Source organism: Lytechinus variegatus, chromosome 3 (genome assembly GCF_018143015.1).
Source record: "Lytechinus variegatus isolate NC3 chromosome 3, Lvar_3.0, whole genome shotgun sequence".
NCBI lineage: Eukaryota > Metazoa > Echinodermata > Echinoidea > Temnopleuroida > Toxopneustidae > Lytechinus > Lytechinus variegatus.
In genome coordinates, this window is record NC_054742.1 from 66,819,918 (window position 1) to 66,847,894 (window position 27,977).

Here is a 27,977-nt window from a genome sequence, read left to right on the forward strand (position 1 = left end):
ATCTAATATGACAGTCTTACTGAAGCGTAGAGACCGTTAGATATTTTTCCAACTGCACTTCTCTGAGAAAATTTCAAATATTCAAATCTTGGATATATAGCGCCCTCTCTCGGCGATGCTTGTTTTAAATTTAAAAAATGGGCATTCAAGCACTTATCTTATAAATTTAGTGATTAGATATCGAAAAGTTACAAAGAACATATCTTGAAAGTTTCAGCCCATTCCATGATTTGGAATAGGATTTAATTGAAAGACAAAAAACACACAGATATTTTAATTTGATCGGGTGACCCGATCAAGTTAAATTTCCATGTAAAATCGCAAAATTTATCCTGTAAAACACATTTTCATTTCATATCCTCCACATCATAACTGTTATAGGGCATATCCATTCATATTAGCTAGCAATTAATTGGAATAGTGATAGGTGCATTTTGGTAGATTTACCAAAACTATACACAAGCTTTAATCCTTCCTCCAAGATAAAACATTTAATGGATATGTGTGATTAAATAAAAACCTTCATGAATGAAAAAAGTAAAGATAAAACATAACTTGTTTCATTTATAAAACATCTAACAGAGCTTAAATAAATCCAAGGCTATCCAAGGCCATTCATTCAGCCTTTACAGGGGTAATCTGTCTGTTGGGAGATATTCTGATCATTTTCAAAAATTAAATCATCAATAACCCAATATTTTGATGAAATTCGTTGTATCAATCAATGGTAAATATCAAGAATCATTTTGGGGGACAAATGTTCCCTGTACAGAGTGTATTGACTTCAGCCAATAGAGTATGTGTAGTGAAGCAAGACGTCATCCAGCTGAATAGCCAACAAAACAGAGACAGAAGTTTTCAGTCTATAGCTTGGATGCCCGATTGACTGACCTCACCCCCTCCCATTGTCCTTGGATATCTGGGGCCCATCTTACAAAGAGTTGCGATTGGAAAGCCAGCAAAGTCAACATATGAAATGCATGTTTGCTCAAAAAAATTTCTAGATATGACCGATTAATACATATCCATTAAGTCATTGATTTCTTGACAAATTGGTGTGTTTTCCTTTGTCTAAAAGGGACATTTTGCAAATTTCCTGTAGAAAAAAATATGACACTGATGGATTTCCATAGAGTTACGATTAATTGTAGCTCTTTATATTAAAGACGGGGCCGTTTTTCCCTTTTCACATTTCTCATTTGTGCTGTGATATAGAAATGTACCCCAGAGAAAAGTGGCTTTGCCCTCGAAATATATTTTCATTTTGAGTCCTGCCCTGAACATGGTCATAAGTTTTGTTTTCATAATGAGCAATTCACAAAAACTTTATTGTCATCTCTTGACTATCACCTCCAATTACCACTGTATGAAAATTGCACATTAATTCACATGCTGGCAAAGTGGCAGTCAATGAGGGAAGGAATAGCAAAATTTTGAAGTTTCAAAAAGTTGAATGTACTACTCTAAGAATCCATTCATTTTCTCCTACATGTACATGTATAATTTATTTTATGTGAAATCTCATAAAAAATAGTTGAGAACAATTACTATTGTGCTCACAAAGTTCCATGCTTTACAAAGTTTGGAAAGTTCAAATCAAAGTGATGATTCATAATTGTCTAGTCTGAATTAAATGGAAATGTCATCATGACAACATATACATATATAAATATACAGGTTTGTTGGTTGTTTAATGTATCAGTTCATAATGGACTATTGCACAAATATGAACAAGACCAGCATAAAAAAATAATTTTAAATATCTCTTGATATTCAAAGCTTGTACCAACATGAATTTGCTGTTTATTTAATTCATTTTTTTAAAACTTTTTATCACCAAATTATTTGTACCTCTGAATCATGGCACAAGGAAACAAAACATGTTGATCATCATGGAGAAATGTGCAAATTCATCTTCCTGCATGTTCCTACTAGTAAATTACAGGCAATTGCTTTGCATTTCTAAAAAAAAAAAAAAGTTTCAATAGCAAAAAACAAATATGAACCCTTATAATCATTCGTTGAATTGTCTTTCCAATGATTTTCACTGAAAAATTTGCACCGACATCGAGCCTACCACGTGCAATAATTTCAGTAGCTTGTAACGGATATTATGTAAAACCACTTATTTGTTATATATAAGGTAATGCTCTCAGATTAATCTTTTGATTAATCCCCGGAAAAAATAAAGAAACACCCCTTTCAAGTTGGACAAGACTTGTGTATCCTGTTGCACTTGGCTCACTGTAACCATCCTGCCTGTGGGGAATCTACAGGTAGGACTATGGCCGTATGCCAATGCTGTACAGAGCACACACTTTAAAAAATCATTAAAATATCACTTTTGTGACCAAAATTACTTGCAATTCATTTTTCACTAGTAACTTGGGAATAATTTTTGTGTTCAACAGATTGTATTAAAAAACTTGAATTTTGGGCACATTTTTGTGTACACCCTCTATTGGTGGAAAGTAATATGGCAAGAAAATTTTCATTTTTCAATCTCTAATTTTAATAAAGAAAAATTAATTTAAAGAATCAAATTTACTCAAGAGCCATGTTATACGATGAATAGCTGTAATGGAAACTGACAGTGTAAAAAAATCAAGTATTTGTTCCAAAGAAAAAGAGAAAATAGGCCAAACATTGCCACCCTTATTTTGTCACACATGGATATGTAACAGAGAACATGGTTATACATGTATATCATAACCTTGTTCAGTTCAATGAATGAGTGTCATGTTGGTATGATTACGAATTGAATGAATTTTCATATGGAGATGAAACTTGAAAGTTGGTCCAAGTGTCCAGTACATGTAGTACATGTGTCTCCAATTAATATCAAAATAATTTTTCAGAGAGTTCATAGACTTAACATTTTTTTTTTAGATCGAGATCTAATAGTAATATTCTAATTCATAGTATTCATATTCATGTACATGTAGACCTCTACATGTTTCTGCATTTTTTATTCAAAATTATTAAACCAAAGCAATTTGTGAAAATTTATATCTTGTTCTGGAATATCATTAATTTTAAAGCCATAGAACTAGATCTGAGAGGTATTTTTTTTTACATTTTGTTGTTTTGCTATTTTTACCTTATCTAATAATTTTCATAATTGTTCCGGAGAATTAATTTGTTGATACCAACATTTTTCATTACATGAACAGGAAATAATACATTTAGTGATTTGATCAACAAATATTGAAATTCTGCCTGTCGCCTCGATGACATGAGCACGATCACGGATGGCATGATCTGACTGTACATCGAACTGTAACTAGTTGTACTTTTGTTTTTGAACTATAAAAAAAAACACATACCCTGCACTTCTACAAATGATGTATTATAAATAATATAATCAATCACTTGTCCATCACTTTTTTTTCTACTTATTTAAAAAAAATTCTCTTTAACTTTTTCAGAACTAGTAGCATGACTGTGTTTGGCATGATTTATTCATAAATAAGAAAATATATCCCACCCTGCAAATATTCCAACATATTTCTCTGCAGTGCATGTCCAGGCAGTGGATCTTGGCAGTGAATTACATTTCCCCCTTATTTAATCTAAATTTAATTTCCTTCCTGAATGTTGTTTTCAACCCTCTCTCGGATCGGAGCCGTAAGGGCCCGGTCCAGGCCATGGAGGGTCAGCGTGCGATACCAATGCGGTACAGCACCGGCAAGAAGATTGAAGAAGGGTGCACAAAGGTCAAAGTTAAACAGGAACAAAACAAAAGCCATGCCCATGTTCACCGGTATATTTCACAACAAGCAAAGTGGTAAGTCATTTACAATATCAAAATCGAATAATTGACATATGCTCATGTTTATAATTGATTGAACATTTTAAGAAACCCGATACTTCGGCAGAAAAAGGCAATTACGGCTTGCATTGCACTTGTTTGCACATCGAAAAATGTCGAGCTATCGACGCTGTCGCGAACAAGAAGATTTTCACATAGAATAATACACACGAAACTGCATTGCCTCTGTGCTGAACATCGAAATGCCGAGCACATATGCTCCCACAACAAATGCCAATATAAACACCTTCCTTTTCGTTTCAGACCACCAAAATTTAAAATAAAGGTTATTTACTTATTACTCAATAAGAAAATGATGAAAAAATAATTTTACCTTCCTTTTAGACGAAATTTTCTTGAAAATTGTGAAGGATGTCGACAGTCTAAAGGTCAGAGTTCGTGACCCGCGCTGCCTGCCTTTCGTTCGCAAATGCTGATTGGCGCGCACTGATGTAATAGCGTGCGCTTTTCATTAGCATCTGATTGGCGTGTATATTTGGCTAACGATGACGTCAAGGTTGGTCTGACTTTACAGGCACTTTTGAAACTCCTTTGAACTTTAGAATGTCATCTGCCCATTTGATTTCATTGAAGAAATTCATGAAAATTTCCCATTCAAGATGTAAACATTTTCATTGAAATACAGGTTCCATTGTTTTCAATTGGTAGTCGCCGCAGTTGAATGTACACGTGTGGTTATAAATTTGACCCCCAGACAGAAAGATCATCCTCACAGTCACAGTGGTTGCTAGATTCCCGGGTAGTTATAAATATACTTTTTTTGTCTGTATATTTTGTCGCATAATCTGGCAAGAAGAAATTAATAAAGAGGTAGTTCCTAGATATATATACATTGTTCGGGTATTTATCGATCGAGTGTAAGTATGGTGTATGGTGGATGGGTTCCTGACACTGAAAAATTCGCATCTCCAATGATGGTGTGTTTGGCGCCGTGGAGTGAGTGGGCGTGGACCATGTAACACATGTGCGTGGTGTACTGCGCCATGCATCATTCTGAACCCAGGGAAGTGGGAGTACCCGCCTCCGTGATCCAACAAGTACAGTCGTCAATCACGGAAGGTGCATAGAGCTATAGCTCTATTGAAGGTGTATGGTCTGATGATGTAATGTGGCACCCCGGCGGGTGTGGCACAATGCATGCCTTTTATCATTTTTAAATTTTGAGTTAGCAGTATATTGTTTATAATTTTTATACCTACCTATGGATACCTATGGATGCTTCTGAACGCAGTCTTAGACTCTATATTCAGTTCCAAATTCTGTCTCCTTTTTTAGGTTGGCGGGTCATGTCCTGGTGGGTCAGCATCAAACTTGAACTTACAGGTTCACATCTCCAATCCATTCTCGAAGCTGTGGACACTGGGTGCATTTACTAATTCATTACTTAGGCTATTCCAAGGTTTCCTCATTCTTGTGTAAAAGGAATCACTATAATCACTAATTTCATATTCATATAGGCCTATAGTAATATCGGTAATTGACACATATTATCTGGTACAAATATTAGTTCAATTAAATTCCTTAAATGATATGCCCAGTTGTTGTGTGTCCGGACGATCAATTTTAACGTCCTTTGGCAAGGCGTTTACTCTCAACCCAGGTGTAGTAACTGGGTACCCGGTAAGAAGGAATTCCTTGAATGCTCGTGCGCCCGCGCCGATCGGGGTAGCTGTGCTAAAGCCGGGGTAATAGTATGCAGCGCTTAGAAATTGTATTAAGCGCTATATAAATGTTGCATATTATTATTATTTTAGAAAGTCTTTTAGAAAAAATTACAATTAAGTTTCATCAATTTTTTGTACAATTGAAGTGTTAGGAAATATAAAGAAACAAAATAGAACAGGATTACAAGTATTGAATTGATATTTTTAGTGTAATCCAAAGACAAAAAAAGAAGGCTTCAAAAAGATAACTGTTCGGACACCTGACCCCCATCCTATATGTTTATGATATATGTGGTTGCATTTTCGATATGACTGAGCTCATTTGCTTCCCATTACACTGCCATTATTTTATAGACCTAATTTGTATTATGTTTTTTTACTCATCTTTTCAACAAAATCTTTCTGTATGATATTTGGAATTTGATCCCCAAGATGATCGTTTCCACCCTGATCTGACTCTTCTTTTTTGTTGTTTATTCATTTTCTTATGTAGGCCTGTAGCTAGATGCGATATTGTTAGGCCTCTCATTCTCTGTTTATTTAATGTAGAATTGTATAAAATATTTCATTTGATTTTATTTGCAATACAAACTCTATATGCCATTTTATTCTGTCTCAAAAAAAACTTGTTTTATTGGTGGTGTCAGATTTAGGATGGGGAATTAGGCTCATTTTTTGTAGAAAAAAGTCTTTGATTAATTTACCGGTATTTCTTTCGGGGGTTGGGAGGGCATATGGTGAAATAATGTGAATTATGGAATATCATTTTCACAAAAGTGTAATTACTGTGCCACTGGTGGATGCAAGGGGGGGGGCACATCTGACCTGTACCTGCACCCACCCCTTTGGGAGCCTTAATAATTTTTTAAAGTAAGATGACTGCTGTTTTACACAATTATGCCCCCCCCCCTTTTGAAAGTCACAACATTCATCTTTTTGCTTGTCAGATTTTACGTGGGCAAAATAACTTTCAATGTTAAGGTTAAATACTTTGTATTTGTAAGATTTTTCTCTTGAAATCCCCCCCCCTTTTAGAAAAATTCTGGATCTGCCCCTGTACTATGGTATTTCTTTTTCAAATGATCATTTGAGAAAATTTGAAATTTATACATGTTTATTTAACAACTTTTTTGTTTATGTTTTTCTTAAAAATGGCATTTTTGAATATATAAATAGTATAATATTTTACAAATTATGTTATTTGCATCTTAAGAATCTACAAACAATTATATCCTGAAGTTTTCAGCTCATATTCCATGCCTAAGAAATGGTTTTATATACAATAATGAACATATGATCTTTGAAAATACATTTATTTTCATCCTGATCAGGATCCCAGCGAAAGCAAATTTTTCAAATGAAATTACTAAACAAGTCCACTAAAACAAGTTTTTATTTTATACCACACCTTTTCAAGATTCAAGATTTATTAAAAACATGTGATCACAGCTTTAAAGTGGAATCGACAGATGTTTTACAATAAGAAAAATGAAAAGAATAAATAAGCAATATACATGTAACATAAGAATCAAGAAATATACATAGATTACAATATAAATTCAAAATATTAAGGTATTCTGAAGATCATAGTGGTAATGTAAGATAATATTTGAAAAACTATGAGAAGATGCATTTTACTATAAAGATTTGAAAGACCGTCTGTCTTAGAAGGTTGAGCAGAACTTCATTAAGAAATTATAATGATGCCCTATGTATATAAAAACCAATGAATAACAAAATATTGTTTGAGCCTGTCTATTAGACAAAAAATAGAATTGAACAGTAACCAACATATTTGGGGTATTCACCTAAACCTAAGTTTTATGTGTTCATTATGAAGAAAATTGTGATGAGAAATAAATATAGGTGTAAATCATAAATCGTTATCATTAGGATTAGTAAAGCACTATCATTATCAGTTCATCCTTTTCATGTTTTTTTTTCTTCAGGTGAGAAAAATGGGAGAGACACGTGTGGGGACTGTCTGGTGGATCTGCGTTGCTTTCTTCATTACTTCCACCTTTTCCCAGGGAGTTTCAGATGGGACAGCAAGAAAGTTTGTTGACCCCAACCTTCCTCCATCTCATTACTCTTTTTACTTCCAGAGTCATCCTGGGATAGCAGAGGATTGTAGAAAAGATGAAACATGTCCATATAAGGCAAGTTTCTGCAAAAGTTGTTAGGTATTTCAAAATTAGAATTGAGAAAATAAAGTATCACAGTATATATTCCTGCACATTTAAAAGCTAAGTTCGCAGTGCCAAGTCCTGATCATTTCTCAGAATTTAATTCACTATTTGAATCTCTACAATAATATCACAATGGTAATAATAACAATGACAATAATAATGATGATGGTGATGATGATGATAATAATAATAGTAATGATAATAATGATGATAGTAATGATAATAGTAATGATATTATTAATAATAATAATAATCAACTAATAATAGTAATGATAATTATTATGATTATGATAATGAAGCAATATTGATTATGATGAAATGTGATTATAGTATTTTTCTACTCATGATAATAAAACCAATTATAATTGTATTGATAATAATGTTGGGAATGAAAATGATGATGAATTATCTCACTCTTATATCAACAGAAAGATTTAGATCAAGCCACGTGTTGGGGTTATGAAAAAGGTTGCCTTGCTAGTCAGTATCCTGGTTTCCCTGTTTGTACCCAACTGGCTAGGGGTTGGTAAGTATTATTTTATCATTATATAGGGTATGTATTGTTTGATAAAATACTTAATATTGATTCCTAATGTGAGTTTCAATATGAATAAAACCTGTCTATAGTGACCACTGAAAGGAAATACAAAATGTGACCTTTGGTATAGACAGGTGGCTGCTATACAAACAGGTTCTTTTATTACACACAATCTGCCTCATTGAGAATCAGTTTTAGTGGTCACTATAGACAGGTGGCCACTAACACAGGTTTGGCCATATTTATTTCATTTTATGTATCTTTGTATACCTTTGAAGTAAAAATATAAGAATATACATGATGTATTGATTAACTAGTTAATGTTTTATTCTAATGTGGGTTGGTCCTGAAATAGGTCATTGCATGTTTCAAGTTACAAATTGTAAAAGATGTTGTTGGTTAAAGAAAATGGGAGATTTTGAAGTTTTATCTCCAAAGCATGATGTATTCTTAGAAAACTCACTACCGATACTTTTTGTGAAAAGGATGGCCATTGAAGATTGATAATACTGAAAATAGAGTTGCGATTGGATATTGATTCAAAGTGAATTACATACACATTACACAAAGGTTTTCTGCCAGAATCTGATCGAGGCAGATTATTCTTAAGGGGGAGGATATGAAGACTGTGACCACAAAAATATGAAATGTACCTCTCCAAAACAATGTATTGATTCATGTATAGATGAAACACTGATGACTTGACAAAGTTTCCAAAATTCCACTCACACTTTAGTTTAAACTTATAATATACAGTATACAGTATATTATCTAATTTTTGTACACTTGAATATTGTATTGTAAAGTAAAGTAAAATGAAATCAATGAAATGTATACTAATGTATTTTCATCTTTGTAATTCCCATGCAATTCAGTTTGTTAACTGCAACATGTGGAACATTTTTATAAATACCCTTTATCTATCTATTCATAATGACTATCATGCAATGTATCACATCGCTTTCTTTTATTTTTTTCTGTAGGGTAAAGGATATAGAAGAACAACAGAAAATGTTTTGGACACAGGCTGATTTTGGTTTCATCAAAAGTACCTTAGACTCAATGAAAGTTATATGTGAACCAAAGTCACAGGTAAAGTAGATCATCAATCACTATTTAAGCCTCTCAATATTTATGTCCACTTTTTCCCTGTGCATTATTATTAAGTAATGGATGAACAATTAATGAAAAAGGAACTAAGTCTTGGCTTTTTATACTAAATTATATTTAATAATAATACCGATGATGGATATAAACCAAATATATACAGTCTTTGATCGGAGGTTTGGTGAAACCATGGTCCCATGCGAATGCGACCATTTTTCTTCGGGGCTGCACCCCACAGGAAAATAGTTGTATTCCGGCATCCATCAAACCCCCGTTTGGAGAAAGACCGCAGTTCAGATTGCAAACTGCGGTTGTATACCCCATTTTCTGTTTGGAAATCAAAAAACTCACTTCGAAGTGCCGATCAACCCTGTTTGGCCAGGTAATCCCCGCTGTCTCAATTTCACCTCCACAGGCCAGTATATGAGCATTGAGCCAAGGACGAAATGAAACAACAGCTGTGCTATTATGTAAGACTTCTCTCCCTGTAGTAGGACCATCGGAATGAAATTATTGTATTCGATATTTAATCACGTTTTCAAAGGCATATTGTATTCAAAAATTCAATGTTAGTCCATTTTCAATTTCGAACGAAGAAAATCGACCTCGAAATAAGGAAAGTAAGGGAATAAAAATGACGGCATGGTTTGCAGGGATGCTACCGCACTCACACATTGCCCATAGAGCTCTATGCATTGCCATATATCCATCGTGTGTGGCCCCCTGCTGTGACTGTATATGCCGGGCTGTTGTGTTATCTTCGGACCGAGGTCAAGAAACAGGTGTTTTGATACTTAAATTGCTTGCTTGGGGCAGTTAGGGTTTGTCGTACTTGGAGAAGAGAATTGATGCAGAGGAAACAGGGGTATAGTGATCTCAAATGGAGGTTTTCATCATGTCACTTCGGGTACCAAAGTTCCAACTACCTCCTCTAGTGACTGTTCGTATTTGTTCACTATTCTGTAGGCATGCAAATAAAAAACTAGTTGCCATAGGAGGGGGGGGATTACTTCAAGTGGACAATGGGAAAGGGGGTATTTTTCGCTGGTTGGTGTAGAACACGAACAGACTGTAAAATATGCCAAAATGAGAAAGAAGCTCAAAACAACCTTAAATGTGAAAGGATATATACAATTTGCACCAACTGCTGGACCGAAGGTAAGTCCGATGAAAAGTCTCAGAAGTACCCGGAAAAAGTCAAAGTATTCTCACACCCTAATCCATCAATACCAAACATAGGACAAAACAAGAACACAGCGCATATAGTGCTTGCATCAGTTGCAGCTCTCTTGTCCAGTCATTGAATATGGCACAGAATGTTGGGATAAATGCAGGGGTCGTGGAACAGGAGAGGTCACTCTTTTCAATAAAAATGAAACAAAAAGTTAAAAATGACCGTCTTATTGTGATTTCCTATCCTATCCCATGGTAGTTGCTGTAATGGCAAAGTTACAACAGTTGTAACTCTTTATAAGTGAAACTGACGCCTGCACTATATCCCTGTTTAGAGTGTCCCAGCAGCCTGCATTTGAATCTTTGTTCAGGGTGCTTTTTTGTAGGATGATCCTATTGGATGCTGTCCAAGGATAATGACCCCCGGGCATAGTGGTTAATCCTAGGGTTTGTAAAATTTAAGATTAATATGCATATGTATGAAAGCACAGCATACATATACTGGGCAGTGCAAAACTCATACTCAACATTTGTTCTTGAATTCTAATAATATATGAGTAAAAAAATATACATGTTAGAGAATATCAGGGAACAAACCAGATGTATCCATTAAGACTTTTTCCCCCTTGGCACCAAAAAGAAAAGGTACTTGTGGCAGCGGTTAGATCCAAATATGCCAGTTTGGATTTTCATTCATTAAAAGACAAGAAAATTATAACTTGGATCACAGCATAATATAGCTTACAAATCTATGGATCATTGACTTGTAACGAATATCATACTTGTCATAAAATCCAAAGAATAGGTAGGTGTTCATTTAAAATACTACATGGGTGCCTTTACAGAGTCGAAAAATGTTTCTTTGATGTGATATTGTGTGTGTTAGAGGATATCAAGAAAAGAATTATATCCATTACTAGAAATTCTTGTTTCTTTTGGTAAAAATACGGTAACTTGTGGCAGCAGTGGGATCGAAATGTCCCAGTCTGTAGTTTCATTCATTGCAAGAGCAGGAAGTTGTAATATGAGTTAAATCAAGATCATGGTTTCCAAACTTATTGAGCATCAAGTGTGATAAGTACTTTTCTTGAAAAGCCAGAAAGTACCCATTTCTATGATGGTGGTAATTGACAGCTGGCCAATTTGCTAGTGTGGAAGCAAATTATTTGCTCGAAATACACCCCAAAGAAAAAAAAGCTAAATATTTGGTACTTGTCAAACCCTGTTGCAAAAATTACAAAAACATTTGCATTGATTTTTGATTGATGATCACAGGTATTCTCGCAGTGTAAAGCAAATTACAAGAATTTACACGACCCAGCAAGTACATTAAGATTCATTTTGTTATTTTCATGAATGTAATAGAATAGACCCATTATTTACCCATAAAAAATGGTTAAAGCCACGTCTTACTTTGCAGGAATCTTGCAATTGTCTTTTCATTGCTTATCCTCATATTTTGTGGTAGACTTTTAAAAAACTGGGGAATATAGGAAAGCTGCTACAAGATGCAGAAAAGTCTAGAAAAGGCACCAGTAAAATGGAATTCAACTATAGAAGTTATCTCATATTTTTATGTCAGTTTTTGTTATAAGTTTTCATTTAATATTTGTTTCTGTATTTATACCATTATTGGTTTGACAGGATGACTCATTACTGGAGTGCAGCGAGCACATACGTCATTGTCGAGCCAAGAATCTATACCTTGATCTCACAAAGCTTGGCTCAGCTACTAGTCGCAACAGGTAAATTGATTCGTTATGGATATCAATTGTTATCATTAATTGTCATGTTAGCTTTAAAGGTATAGGAAATTAGTTGCAGCAAACAATTATTTCATGAGAAAATCTTTTAAATCAAGGTTGATTGTCAAAATATTATACATCTAGATCTGGTACATTAATGTAAACTTATGTTTGTTAAATCAATAATTCTCATGATCGCTAACACCGAAAAGCATGTTGGACAGTGTATTGATATTGCTTCGAAAAATACACAACATTTGATGGAATTCCAAACTTATTTGTGCTAATTTCTTAGCAATTTCGTGGTATATGTTTAGTGGTAATTTCATCGGATTCTGTTTGAACTCATATTGAGATTGTTAACACAACTGGTGGGTGTTTCATAAAGCTGTTCGTAAGTTAAGAGCGACTTTAAGAAGGACTGGTGATCCTCTCTTGTGGTAAATTGTATATACATTGGCGATGGTTAAGCGCATAAGAAAGGTTCACCAGTCGTTCTTAAAGTCGCTCTTACGAACAGCTTTATGAAATGGCCCCCAGGTATTTAATTAACTCTCATAGGGTTCTGCAAACCTTTTTAATTTGTATGCTTTTTTTTGCAGAGGACAATTTTTGTTTCTTTAACACACAACTGCAGCCACAATCCGTGAAATATATGTCTCTTTAAGGGAAAATATGTATTAGCTATCAATATTGTGCTTGTATGAAACCTGCATTTCAGAGGTCTACTTCATGAAATCATACTGTTTTTTGTGAATCATCGAAAATTTTCATGCTCACAAATTACCCCTTTTCATTCTTGGGAATTTTATTGATATTTTCAGATTCAGTGTGGAAGCATTTAACAAGCCAGGTGTTGTCGGCGGCCACTGCAAACTGGACAGAACCTATCTGAAATCACAGAGTAAACATTTTGCAGAGCTACAATCGTGGTGAGTGTACATTCCATACGTTATGTGGATTCACATTTCAAGGGTTACTTCATTTGGTTCATATCCACTTGTTCTACTAGCAGATGGTATAATCACCATTTGGTCCAACCGTCACTTACTCTACATCTTGTGATCTATCGTGGTAAAATGTGTATCTACCTCTATGTGAAGAGAATACAGTATGGAATAACCAAAACAAAAAACAGTAGTACTTAAAAGTTAAAACACTTCACCGTTACATGAAAATACCATTTTATTCATTGGTTATCAGATCTCAACTGTTTTTTGTAGACCGCAAGACGCCATGCCTAATTTCCCCTTCATGTATTACACTATCAGTGCACGGAGTTAAGATCGAGTAATTCAAGTGTGTTGTTTTGTATGTTATTTGAATATTACGCCACCAAGTATCTCTGAAAGTAATTATAGGCAATTATAGTCTTTGTTTCATTTTGTCAAACATGAAGACTACAGTATCAGAAAAAAAGTGAATGATTTTTTAACTTTGATGACATATCTTTATGTACCATAGGTATGGAGAATTGAATGAATACACAGAGATGAACTTCAAGCCAGTGAAACACAAGAGGAAGTGTGATGAAATCATAACACGTCCAACAATCTTTATGAAATTTGATGCAGGTAAGAAAATGAAAATATTACCCTTGGTGCTCGGTGTAAAGCGGTAATTGCAAGTTTTCATTAAACCAATTTTCCTGATTTACTACAGTTCTCTCTAAATGATGAATAATCTTTTTACACATGTAGCAAGACCTATTATTTTCCTTTTGTAAGTAATTTGAGAATTTAATATTTTCCTTTTGTTTATGATGTACGTTGTGTTCAAGAATTTGAGGAGCTTCAAACAGTTGCCAATGAAAACTGACAAGTCTCTGCATGAATCTCCCCTACCAATATGCCTTCAGAATTACATTCTTTTTCTGTTGAAATTATCATATGTATGGGGAAAAACTCTTTACTATATATGTATCCACAAATGTCTATACTTTTGTTTCTGTTGAAAATTACCACTAAATTGATAGTCAAACCTTTTTTATGTTTCTGATATAATAGTGTACAATGATTTTCATAATCCAATGTGGTTTTTAAACCTTTATTCATTAGATTGATTGATTGATTTAAAGGAAGAATGTTCCTTTGATTTTAAAAAACGCACAAGTATATATTAAAGTACTTTCATTCATGTAAATATTAAAGTATTCTCTATTCCAACTAGTCCGCCTTAAACCAAATAAAAACAACAACCACAAAGAATATTAAAATTACAATCATTGTGAGTTATGTTCAGTTGTTTATTTTATTCATATCTGTATAGATTGTGACTTAATTACACTGTAACATGTTCATTTCACAATATTGATGAATGCATGTCTTTGTTCATTATTTTGCAGGTGTGAATATGTACCACCACTTTTGTGATTTCATCAATCTGTACATGTCTCAACACATCAATGGAAGCTTTTCACAAGACATCAATATAGTCATGTGGGATTCTGTAAGTGCAGAAAAAAATACTTTCCCTTCATATTTCCAGGTTTTTTTAATACATTTCACTGCTTCATATCTTGTCAATGAAGAAAATAACCATATTGTTTAATTTGTCCTATATTTCTGGAATTAAGCCCTGTGAATATAATTGACTTCATAAAAAGTGAGAATTTTTATTTTGACTGAATTTTAGGTCTTTTTTTAGTATAAAAATAATATTTTACATGGGAAATATATTACAAGGGATTTTATTTTTTTGAGATATTATTGTAACCCCTTCTGTTCACAAACACTAAAGTAACTCTGATACTTGTGCAAATTACCCCTGATCTTTCCCCTACTCCATTCATGTGTACATGTACATGTACAACAGTGCATCATGAGTGATTCAGTTTTAACAGTGTAAACTAAGTACATGATAATGGGAACACATTTGGAGTTGGCTAATGTTCATGAGCCTGTTGTTCTTGGAGTTGAAAACATATTACATGGGGAGAAGAGTGACACTGAGTACCTTGGTGTTTTCTTAGATAAGTGCTTGGGTTGTAACAATCGCCTTGATTATATAAGCAAGAAAATAGGATCGAAGATGACGTTACTCAGGAGGCTCTGACCCCCAACTGTAAAAGTATTTCATAAGTTAGGATGTGGTTCAGTTTATGGAACAATATTCCAGCCTCAGTTAGAAATGCAGCAACAACCTGCTACAGACCTTAACTTTAGGTTTAAATCCCATCTCTCCAAATGTTGCAGTACAGTATTTTTAAAATGTCCTTTAAGAAATTTATTATGCCTGGTCGCATATCAAAGATGGTAGCAGAATAACCACCTTCAGTTGTACTTGCACAGAAGAATGTTCTGAAAATAATGCAGCTGCTTCAAAACATTGATCAAGGTGGTATATAAGTGGTGATTATTTATCAATCACATCAAATTTTTAACAAAGAACAATTCAAAGATTTTGTGGGAGAAAATATTAAAATGTCTATTTATGTATTTTTGTGCAGATTTAGTACATATTTCAATCTTAAATGTTAAAGCAAAATTTCTCTTTTCCCATACAGAGTAACATGAAATATGGTGACCTATTCTTTGACACTTGGTCAGCATTCACAGATACTCATTATATTCATTTAAACACATGGGATGGCAAAAGGGTAAGTTGAAGTTTTTATTTTCTTCTTCTTCTTTCTGATATATTTTTTAAAGCTGTTCTCATTATCCACCCATAACACCAATGGGAGAGACTAATAGTTGTCTACTGATATTAAACCAAGGATGCAAACTTCTTGTAAAGTACTGAAACCCATAGCTACCCAAGCTGATGTTATATTTTTTTAATCATGCCCCCTTATAGTCTCCTCTTTTGACAATTTCATATTCAAGTACTTTTACATTTATTCTATTCATGTATTTCAATAAAACCTGTTGGTATCTGATATTATTCTTTACACCAATTTAATGAGAATTATACTTGTGGTGTGTAAGTTCCTGGAAAGAAAACTTAGAACTTGTGATCCATAATTGAGTTGTAGACCACATTTTATAAAATTATAGGGAGGTTGCATATTCCATTAAAAATTTTAAAAGAAAATGCCCTGCATGTAGATAAGTATGCTGGGACTATACCCAAATTACTGGCAGCTATTTGTTATGTTTTGTTTTAGTGTGAGGGCTTTCGAAGAGCACTCCTTTGCAGGAGAGCCTTCTTTCATGGTATCTTATTTCAATATATTTTTTATAGCTCACAGTCATTATTCTCCATTTTTTCCCAAAACATTTGTGTATTTTTTTTATTTTATAAAGGTATGCATAGCTGATGGGGTATTCAGTCTGTTGCCACGCATGCAGCGAGGCATGTATTATAATATGCCTCTGGTTCCTCACTGCCAAGGTAGTAGTATGATGAGAGCTTTCTCACAACACGTGCTGCATCGGCTTGGAGTTACGCAAGAAGGACCCAAGGTGAGGTTATGGCATCAAACCAACAGCTGAAATCAAGTCTGCCCTTTTATGACAAAAGGACACAAGTGACATGTTAACCGAAATGGAGTTTTTGATGTGTTTGCATTTTGCGAATTCATTTCTTCTTCCAGGCAAAATCTCATTGAAATACATCCTAATCTTTGTGTATTTGTAACATTTGCTTTTTTACAAGAAGGGCAAAAATTTAAAACCACTATACAAGAGGGGGTAGTCACATGCAGCATGCAATTCTGACTTTCTTTTAAACCCATCTTGGTTTCTACAGCAACTATTAGTGCTTTTTTTAAATGCTTGGATTGAATTTAACCGGAAAATACATATGCCGTCTCCTGAAACAATTCTTAATGATATCCATTGACTATCTTATCAGCTATTCTCAAGTATCAAAAACTACATCAATAGTGAATAATCAATAGTGGTCTCATTTGGTGCATGCAAATTAATTTTGTTTTAGCATGCATTTCATTTGTTGGAAATATCATCTTTTTAGGGGGGATGGGGTACATGAATAATTGTTTCCAAAAAAAATCTGAATTATAAGAATTTGTATGTGGGATCCATGGGTGATTCATGACTTGCCTTGATGCATTATTTCTTTCTTGACTTTGTCTCCTGTAGGAACCCTTTATAATAAATTTCACCTATTTACCTTGCCCTTGAAAGATGGGTTGAAATTGAATTCCCCAATGGTGTGATAATGAATTGTACCAATAAATTTGTATGAACATTGTCTCTGCATATAGATTCAAGTTTGTTTATCTCTTTATATTTTGCACACTTAGAAAGACAAAATACAAATTACTCTGCTCGACAGACAGACCAAGCATCGGAATATTGTTAACCAAAATGAGGTGAGAACAACTCAAGTATTTTTTTCCTAACATCATCATCATCATCATTATTGTTATTATTATTAGCATTATTATTATCATCATCACCATTATTAATATTATCATTGTCTTTTCAGAATTTAAATCAGTATTGATATTTAGGTTTATGGGTTGTGATTAGAATTTTGCATTGCTGAAGAAATTTTATTTTTTTTAAATTTTTCATCATTTGCTCATATAAATAAATTAAATCTTCTCAAGCTGATTAAGAATTTTATGAAAAGAGATGGGATATCAGCATTAGTGGATAGGACGAAAAGTGATCCCAAGAACATCTTTTTTTCTTGGAGGGTGGGGTACATGAATGATTGTTCCATGAAGGTTTCTGATAACCTTCCTGGAAAGCCACGCAATTTATTTTATTATCTAATCACATTACTTGATGTTTCTTTGTATTTTTATCCTATTTTGCGAAATAAAGATTGAATCGATTGAATAAAAAAAATTGAAAAAAAAGAACAGGGGGAGCATTTCATGAAATGTTTTATCAGTGATTTTCACTGACTAATTAGCTCTCAGCCAATCAGATGCAAGGATTCTAGTAGCTTATAACAAATAGTCAGTGAGAGTCGGTCTTATTTGTTTCATGAGATGCTCACCTGGTCACTGGTCAGGTTAGGGAGCAGTGGTTTATATTTCTTTCCTAAATCTTATCTATTTTGTGTTTATAACCAGGTTTGCCATATGAACTTGGTACCTTTACAAGAATGTTGAATTACTCCATGAAATTAGCTGTTGAAATGTGAAAATAACGAATTATCAAAATCTAAAGATGCATAGCAAGTCCTTACTCCCCATCCCAAGTCGAGTGATTAAATCCTAAGAGAGTCAAAAAGGGCCTAAGCTCTCGATCCTAGCAGAATCTTTTTCGGAGGCAAAATGACAAACATATAAGGTGGAACAACCATAATATAGACCACAGACATTCAACAGCAACACTGGAACAAGGAGACAAAAGGGGCATTAGTGAGAAGAGATGACCAATCAGATTAAATCCTAGTCATAAGAACACGCCCTTGGATGTTGTTTTTTACAGGCTTTTATATATCTCATGCATTTTGGATTCCATTTTAATAACAAGTGAATGAGACGATAGAGAACTTTAGATGCTCTATGTTACTGCTCGCAAAGTCAAATTGTTAGTAAAACATGTTTTTTATGACTTCAATTTGATTGACAGTTGATAGAGGAAATAGAAAACATACCAGGAGTTGAAGTCAAAGTTGTTGTGTACCACTGGTAAGTGCATTAAAGTTATATTTGTTGGATGGATTATTCAATAACACTCATGTGAACAAGATATGTTAGATGTTTAAAAAAATGAGCTTGGAAAAATCTCTTAATTGTTGATTGATAAATCATTGATTGATGTGATTCGTACAGATTATTGAAGCTGGTCCGTCTAAAAAATATTGTTCATTTTGACCTAGTAGAATTGGGGCAGTGCCGTTGTAAAAGTTTGATCAGTTTCGACTGGAACCCAGTTTACTTTCTAAGTTATGTTGTAATTTCAATGTTGACGATGCTGCCACCATCGCTGCTGTCAAAAAGCAGTACTTGCAGTCTTGCTCTGCTGTGTAAGGCGAGACAGAAATCAGGTTTGTTTGTGCCACTCTCATTTATTGTCCAGATTATTTAAAAGAATCTGAATTTGACAAGGTGATTACAAAAGAATGATCTTTTCTCTCCTCACTTCTTGACAGGAAAACGATGAATTTCATAGATCAACTTCAGGTAAGATAGTTGATACATTTTTTGCAAATCTAGAAAATAAATTTCAAATCAAATTGTAATATCAAAAGTAAGTTGAAAGAGGGAATCACAATATAGGCAGATTGATCTATTTCTAATATTTTATCTCTTGAGATTCTTCTTCAACCCCAGTATGATTTTATATGTGCAGTGTACCGGCAACATCCTTCTGAACTTACACCTCCCAGGATGTGGGTTTTGATTGACATTTTGATATTTTTAGGGCAATTAAGCTACTTTCCATGCCAATTGTGGACATAAGGCACAGTAAATCTCCAAGGCCAATGATAGCATCAAAGCCATTCAACGAGACATCCACGGCCATAGCCTGCTCCTAGATATCACTATAAAACAACGATGGTATTCTAAAAATTTTATAAACTTTTCTTGTAAATCAGCAAGATAACAGCGCGCTAAAATTCTCTTAAAGTGATTGGTTAACATTGGTTTGACTTTTAAAACATCTGAGCTAGAAGGTCACACTTGTCACCTGTGTCTGTGATATGTTACAAAAATGAAGCCCAGAAAAAAATTGCTTTTGAAAATAAGTATTTAGTGCTTCAAAAATTGAAATATAAAGTGACCGGAACACCATCTTAATTTCATCCCATACACTTATGTGTACTATTTAGGTGTCTATAAGACGCCTATTTACAAAATCTGGGTTTGCCTTGTAGTTTTAGATTTTCATTCTCAATAATGGTTGTTTTCAGGGTTTATTATTACTAATACATGCACTTGTACTCATGTTTCATCCTGGTTTGAGAATTTTTTAAATCAGCTTCTCACAAAGTTAAACAATACCTTTAAATTGGTATTCTGAAAATTGTACTATCTCTGTAAGGACGTCCCCTATTTTATCTCTAGACACGCCCAATATTCTGTCATCAACCAATTATTAAGCTTGTTACAGAGCTACCAAGTTCTCACGCATTATGCGTGAGACTCAAGCATTTTGGACTTCTGTTCATCCCCTCAAATCTCTGTCTCACGCAACTATCACAGCCTATCCCCATATACATTGTACAGAATGTCTGTGATCTCACTCAGATTCACAGAAAATCTCACGCATAGCTGGTCTTTGAACTTGGCATCTCTGTTGTTATATGCAAGCATCTCTTAAAAATAATGAAGCGCATTGTTGATATGAGGCGTAATTTCCTTGTGCCCCCGACGCTTATGGTTGTGCGCTTCTGTGCTAAAGATACACGTGGCTCTTCTCGAAGATATATTTTCTCTGAAAAGATTCATCATCTCGAACACCAATTTGTAATTGCTGAAAAGTCTACCAATCCATCATTTTAATGTCTTTTGAATGTCTCCTTTGTAAAACATGAATGTCTTGTGGGATGCAGCAAAAAATAATTATTGCAGACGGGCAAATATTGCATGCAGCAATAAGTTACAATAGCCCCCCACCTCTTGTAAATTTTATTGTATTTTCCAATGAAGTTAAGAGAATTTAAAGATAAGAGAATTTTCAGAATACCTTGTAACTTGATATTTTATCTTGTGCACAGACGTAATATGCGCCAATTATACATTTATGCATTATCATATCTCTGACATCATATGCGCTCAGTGAAAGTTACAAGAAAAGTTAAGACAATTTACAGAATACAGATTTTATTGTAACTCTAAAGATACAAGAATATTTCTCTTAAGACAATTTTCAGAATACGGCCCCAGACCTTGGAAGTATCACTTATTAGCGAGAGGAAGACAAACCCCATGCAGAGCTGCCAATTAGTAGGATTTTATCCTATGAGGATTTTCAAGGGGAACAAGATGCTAAAAAATATTTTTAAAATAGGATTATTCCCCTCAAAATAGGATTTTTGAAACTTGTAAGAATGGTGATTTTTGGTCTGTTTTTTTTTCAACATTTTACAGAAAAATAAGATTTTAGGCCTCAAAATAGGATGAAAATGAATATAGGGTAGAATAGTATTTTGTCACATGTAACTTTGGCAGCTCTGCCAGAGATGGGCAACTAGCCCGGGGGACTGCAAATTGATGGGCTGCAGTGGTAGCTACCTGTAACGTTAGCATCGCAAATGGTCTAACTCAATACGATACAATGATGAAATATCCATGGTCGTCAGACAGCAAGTGATAAAGGACTGTTTTGATTATGTATAGAATAGTCGGCCTTGAATTGTCTAAAAAAAAAGGATTTTTTTTCTCTTCAGATTACACATAACTCAGACATCTTCATAGGTGTGCATGGAGCTGGACTAACTCACCTTCTCTTCTTACCCGACTGGGCTGTTATCTTTGAAATGTAAGACATGAATATTTCATTTTTTATGGCACTTTTTTTAGAGGAAAACAACACTCATTCAATATCAAAGAAGCAGAAATATAATGATGTGATATTATACACTTCAGAAATTGTTTATATCCATTTAGTATTCTTTTTTTTGCTGCTGCTGCTTTGTAAGCAAATTGTGAATTTTTGAATGATTCTCAATTATCAGCTTCAGAAAAAGAGAATAGCATTTTGTGCCTGAAATGCATAGGCAGGAATTAAAACAACTGTTTGGCTTCTTGTACAGTCATAGTTTCAAATGTTATTCTTGTGGAAATATATGTACACAAGACAAGTGAGAGTCTAGCACATTTCATGACAGTATAACGAGGACATTACCGGTATATTTCTAAACATTTAAACCTAAGCCGATATGATTTTAACTTGGCTATAGATTGCATGATCAATCAAATGAGCATATTATGGTCGAAAAATACTCAGGCTTTTTCTTTGTTACTAATTACATGTTAAATAACTTGGCCCATATAACGAACTATCGTCTCACCAGACTTGACGGTACAAATATTGTTGTATGTTTTCTTTATATGCTACAGCTCAAACTGTGAAGATCTGAATTGCTATAAGGACCTTGCAGCTATACGAGGGGTGAAGTATATGACATGGGAGAACAATGATCTGCTGCAGAAACGAAATGAGGTGAGGACTTAAAATCGGTTACTTGTATGATTATCAAACATACATATAGTGAATGTATATGAAAGTTCAGTTGTGAGGAATATGGAAAAGAAGACATGCTTTCAAATTCTTCCCATGGTTTTTGTCTCACCTGCGAAGCAAAGTGAGACTATAGGCGCCGCTTTTCCGACGGCGGCGGCGTCGGCGGCGTCAACATCAAATCTTAACCTGAGGTTAAAGTTTTGAAATGACATCATAACTTAGAAAGTATATGGACCTGGTTAATAAAACTTGGCCATAAGGTTAATCAAGTATTACTGAACATCCTATTAGAGTTTCATGTCACATGACCAAGGTCAAAGCTCATTTAGGGTCAATAAACTTAGACCATGTTGGAGGAATCAACATCGAAATCTTAACCCGAGGTTAAGTTTTTGAAATGTCATCATAACTTAGAAAATATATGGACCTAGTTCATGAAACTTGGACATAAGGTTAATCAAGTATCACTGAACATCCTACATGAGGTTCATGTCACATGACCAAGGTCAAAGGTCATTTAGGGTCAATGAACTTTGGCCAAATTGGGGATATCTGTTGATTCCCCTCATAACTTTGAAAGTTTATGGATCTGATTCATGAAACTTGGACATAATAGTAATCAAGCATCACTGAAAATTTTGTGCAAGTTTGAGGTCTCATGATTAAGGTCAAAGGTCATTTAGGGTCAATGAACTTTGGCCGAATCGGGGGTATCTGTTGAATTACCATCATAACTTTGAAAGTTTATTGGTCTAGTTCATTAAACTTGGACATTAGAGTAATCAAGTATCACTGAACATCCTGTGCGCATTTCAGGTCACATGGCCAAGGTCAAAGGTCAATGAACTTTGGCCGAATTGGGTGTATCTGTTGAATTACCATCATAACTTTGAAAGTTTATGGATCTGATTCATGAAACTTGTACATAAGAGTAATCAAGTATCACTGAACATCCTGTTCGAGTTTCAGGTCACATGATCAAGGTCAAAGGTCATGTAAGGTCAATGAACTTTGGCCATGTTGGGTTTTTTTGTTGAATAACCATCATATCTCTAAGTTTATTGGTCTAGTTCATAAAAAGTGGACATAAGAGTAACCATGTATCACTGAACATCTTGTGCGAGTTAGAGTAGTATTCAAAGTCAGCACTGCTGCTATATTGAACCGCGTGATGCAGGTGAGACGGCCAGAGGCATTCCACTTGTTGATGGAATAATTCTGAATTTCTACTTTGAAATGTTGGTCTTCAAAAGCCCTCACATTCACAATTAGACAAAAATCAGTTGAAAATTTCAGGCCTTCAATACATACATGTATAGTCCCATTCATGCATATCTGTGCAATCCATGGGACGAGTCGATGTCATATAATTTTGGAGATTTGTAACTAGCCTGTTATAGCATTCATTAATTCTTAAAAGCATTTTCATTAACATCTCTTATCACTATGGGACAGTTTCTCCTACAATTTGGTCTATATGACTTGAATAAATTAGTATCTTTGATAGGATGTCAAACCTAGAAGTGGGATACCAACAAATGCTATCCTCTCTAGTTGATAATATAGCAGGCAAAAATCAATTTTTTTATTTATTTTTTATTTTTTTGGGGGGGCCCTACTTTTCACAACCTACTGCCTAAATTTGCAACATTTTGCAATGAATGGGGAATTCCCAGGGCTCTTCTTATTTTCCAGGGCTATTTTTAGCATTTCGGGGGTGAAATTGCCCTAGCCCCCGTGTTAATGTGATGTGGTCTACAAGTACTTGGAGCCTTATGCTGCAGTCACATTTCCCTTTTGGTGGCCATACAGTGAGTTTTTTTTTCAAAGCACCATTTATTGCCAGTACAAAATGTTGTCGACTTGCCGTAGGGGAAATGTGACTGCACCATTCGTCTCCTCTTTGGGAGTCTCAGTTGGAGAATCTCATATGCTTAAAGACGTGCTTGGGGATGGGAGCCTCTGTTTATAATCTTTTGTAATCCCTTCTATCTAATGCAGATTGATCACCCAAGCCTCGGCAAGCCACACGCCAAGTTCTGTGACTATGAATTTGATGTACCAGAGTTTAGACGCCTCATCCTGAAGGCCATATCACACGTCAGGAATCACAAAGCCTACAAACAGCACCATGAAAAAGATGAGCTTTGACGAGGTAGGACTTCATATGTGACCTACCACATGAACCTGTTGAAGACTACACCTATGTGGGTTGAGGTTTCTGGTAAATGTGTAATTTGGCAGTCTCCAATAGGGTAAAACCACAAATAAGTTGCCAATAGATACCGGTATAACTCTTAGGGGGTGTTGCAAGAAAATATTTGCAATCACTCAGAAATATTCTGTTGCAATTTTATGATTGACTGATCGATTTTATCTGTAGCAAATCAGATTACACTCCTTGTTTCATGAAGCAGATTAGCCATCAATCGCAAATTTGTACTTAATTGCATGACATATGCTTGATTTAGGGAACAAAAATAGACTTGCAATTGATCGCAAGTTTCTTGCAACGCCCCATTAGTACAAACTCTCTGCTTTCAAATGCCCTTTTAAATGCATATTGCTGGAAATGAATTTACCCCAATTCAGAGAAAGAAGCCATAGAGTTCAGAATAAAAGAGAACTAATGCTTTGTTAGCTCTATTTCTACAATTACAGCACAGCAGGGAAGAACTGTAGCAATTATTAATATGAAGGGATTATGAGAAAAGACTAAAGCTTCTCACATTTCATGAGAATCTATTCCTAAAGCCCCACCTGCCCCCTCCCCCAAAAAGAAAATTGTCAACTACTTTGATATATTTCTGACTTAAAGAGGAGTAAATTGAGGCATAACAGTGCTGGGTGCTATTAAGAGAGCTTTGATAGAAAAGAGGTAAGCCATTTGCAAATGGCTAACAACTACTTTGGTTTGAGTGATTTATTGCCAAAAAACCCAAATATTCAAACATGATAGACTGATAATAAAACTACTGGTAACTATAATTTTCTTTAACAAAAAAAATCTCTTGTTCTTCTACCTAAATTATTATTGAGTTTTTTCTCAGTAAGTGTGCAACGTATTTGTGATTTAGCCTTGATGGGTCATATATTCTTGTATGAAGCTTTTCATCTTGTTACCATCCATATAAAAATGCTGCACTGTTTTATTCTATAATTTAGAATCTTAACTAGATGTAGAGATGTATTATCTTGTTTACATAGTGGTAAAACAATTACTGCTTTCAAAGAAAGAGCTTCTTTTTGTGTTCTGATACAGAGTACTATTATCTTTTAATGTCTTTCTTCAAATATTTTTTTTTAGGGAAAAGCACACTGTATTTCAAGTGACAAATATCAACTAAAAAATGTTGACTAAAATGAGTGTAGATTTTCTTTGATCTATATACAGGGGCCACGGGAGGGGGGGGACTTGAGTCCTGTCCCCTCACTTTTTTCAAAACCATGTAAAAGACGTAGAAATTTCCATATGACTGTGATTTTTTGCATGGTCAGCCCCTTCACTTTTGGCTCAGCCCCCCCCACACTTTGAAAACCGTTCCGTGGCCCCTGATATATACCAATAACTTTTCTTGTGACCAACTATCTGATCCATGAATGGATTATATTGTGTTACATGTACAATACTAGTATTCAAGTCTGCATGTATAACTTGCTGCTACATGAGAGAGTATTTTGGTTTGTTAAGAATAACATTCCTTTGAAAATTATGTGTACAAAATTTGATGTGTACATTTAACTGACTATATAGCATGGACCTATTAGAAGTAGTAGGTCCATGGTATATGTAATAAAATAATGAAATAAGAGGATTTCGTACCAGTCAGTGATTTCACTGCCATTCACATTCCCTATAGCTACTATATATGTGTATTATAAGCCTCAAAGTACAACCTTATAATGGTTGAGACAAATTATATGTGGGACTTGTCTTTAATGAATGAAATATAATGCATAGAATAATATTTTCATACCTGAAAAAGTGCAATGTTGCTTCTCATTTTTTTTTTATCAACATGATGTACTCGCACATACATGTCAACTGTTCTATGCATTTGAAAACAATCCATCCCTACTATTTTGAAGGATACATTGGTATAGAAGACTAGCATAACGCTGAAAATTTCATCAAAATTGGATGTAAAATAGGAAAGATGGAATATTTTAAAGTTTTAATACGTGGAATTGTCAATGCCAATGAAATACTTATGTTTCATATAATGTATATACAACAGAAATTGTGAGTGACATCATTAACCCTCATTTTGGTATCTTTGTTATGTGCATTTGAACTGTTTTGTAAAAAAATAAGTGAAACTTAAGAACGTTTTAACTTTTGTAATTTACATCCAATTTCGATGAAATTTTCAGCGTTATGTTTTATTTTCATCTTATTATTCAAACCCACTTTTTGTTGTGGTGAACTTGCCCTAAGATAAATGTACCACCGATATAATGATAATAATTGAGGGTATTTATTTACTTCAATAATCGTGATGTATCCATCTTCTGCTAGTTTCATTTTTCATGAACTGCCCTTGAATATAGTATGCGCTTTACAATTATGAATTAAGAAAATATAAATTTACAAATAAAACAGTAAAAAGTATTGAATTATAAGAAAAACATAAAACATATTACATATTCTAACTAAAAATATGAAAGGAAAGATGCAACTTGAGTATGAACGTAAACCCGGCCTAGATCTAGATGTATTTAAGTACTTTCTAGCCTGCATCCAGCTTTCAATACACGGGTGCACAGATGAAACAATCACACATGTCAGACTGAAAGCCCTATCAAAGCCTAGAAAATAAATAGGTTTAAAGATACATTTATGATGATTCTATACTGTTGCAAGTCATCTATGATTGATGAGTCATAGAGCTTTGTATTACGGTGCATTATGTGTTGAATAAAGCAATTTACAAAAATGTGAAATTGTACAAAACACTGGGCACAGTACTCTATAATATTATGATACAATATGAGGAAATATTATTTGCTATAATTATTATCAGAGCTGCCAAGTAGTACTGAATTTCAGTATTTAGTACTGAAAATGAGAAGAATACTGATGGTTTCATGCAAAATACTGATTTCTCAAGTTCAGTTTTATGTGTTGTCCTATGGTATTTCTTTGAAAATACTGATTTCCTCGCCAAAATACTGATTTTCAGCTTTAAAAATACTGAAATGTTCGTGTTCAGGTTGGCAGCTCTATATTATGTTTGTGTATTTTATATTTATACTGTTAACTAGTTTACAAGTGTGTGAACTGTACAAGATCATTTAACTATGGTCATATTCAAATGAAATGCATTCCAGCTAAAGCGTTTTTATGCATATGTTATGTGACTTTCTGGATGAGTTGCAGAAGGAAATTTCCTTTATGTGGAATATGTGTTTTTCATCACGCAATACATCTTTTAGAGTACAAGGCAATGTTCAGAGTACCGGTACTTGTATGGTGTTTGTTATGCAGGAAATTACTTCAGTAATCATGTATTGTGTATATAGGTGTATGGTATTTCATGAAGTTAATTAGACCATATCATTTTGTAATGCTTTTATTAAGAGTCTCATTTTTGTCTACACTTATTTGAGTAGTTAATTAATTCAGTGTTAATTGATTAATTGGCTTCAGACAAAAGTTATGCACAACTTT

General features: G+C 34.1%; 1 protein-coding gene and 1 long non-coding RNA gene across 3 annotated transcripts in view; one reads left to right on the top strand and one right to left on the bottom strand.

Moving 5' to 3' along the window:
• LOC121411730 overlaps window positions 1–4,244 on the bottom strand; it is a 23,724-nt gene extending 19,480 nt beyond the window's left edge. The window contains exon 1 of the long non-coding RNA XR_005969534.1: window positions 4,146–4,244. This is a non-coding gene — a long non-coding RNA (uncharacterized LOC121411730). The remainder of the gene's footprint in view (window positions 1–4,145) is intronic.
• On the top strand, window positions 3,463–27,386 carry LOC121411729 (EGF domain-specific O-linked N-acetylglucosamine transferase-like). 2 transcript variants are annotated; one of them, XM_041604566.1, is made up of 16 exons: window positions 3,463–3,787; window positions 7,446–7,655; window positions 8,114–8,211; window positions 9,207–9,315; window positions 12,148–12,248; window positions 13,073–13,180; window positions 13,713–13,822; window positions 14,593–14,696; window positions 15,754–15,846; window positions 16,496–16,654; window positions 17,458–17,526; window positions 18,746–18,804; window positions 19,269–19,299; window positions 21,510–21,601; window positions 22,183–22,285; window positions 24,308–27,386. In XM_041604566.1, the coding sequence occupies exons 2-16, from the start codon at window positions 7,455–7,457 to the stop codon at window positions 24,455–24,457; spliced, it is 1,587 nt and encodes a 528-aa protein (XP_041460500.1). In that variant the 5' UTR covers window positions 3,463–3,787; window positions 7,446–7,454; the 3' UTR covers window positions 24,458–27,386. The 2 variants fall into 2 exon arrangements, with proteins under 2 accessions (XP_041460500.1, XP_041460501.1); XM_041604567.1 differs by lacking the exon at window positions 3,463–3,787 and adding an exon at window positions 4,244–4,328.
• Window positions 27,387–27,977: the final 591 nt, after the last annotated feature.

Bases quoted from the DNA above. Each gene is read 5' to 3' on its own strand.
- LOC121411729 (XM_041604566.1), top strand. From the start codon at position 7,455: ATGGGAGAGACACGTGTGGGGACTGTCTGGTGGATCTGCGTTGCTTTC. The intron at 13,181-13,712 runs GTGAGTGTACAT...TATGTACCATAG, and splicing joins TTTGCAGAGCTACAATCGTG to GTATGGAGAATTGAATGAAT. The intron at 19,300-21,509 runs GTAAGATAGTTG...TTTTCTCTTCAG, and splicing joins ATTTCATAGATCAACTTCAG to ATTACACATAACTCAGACAT.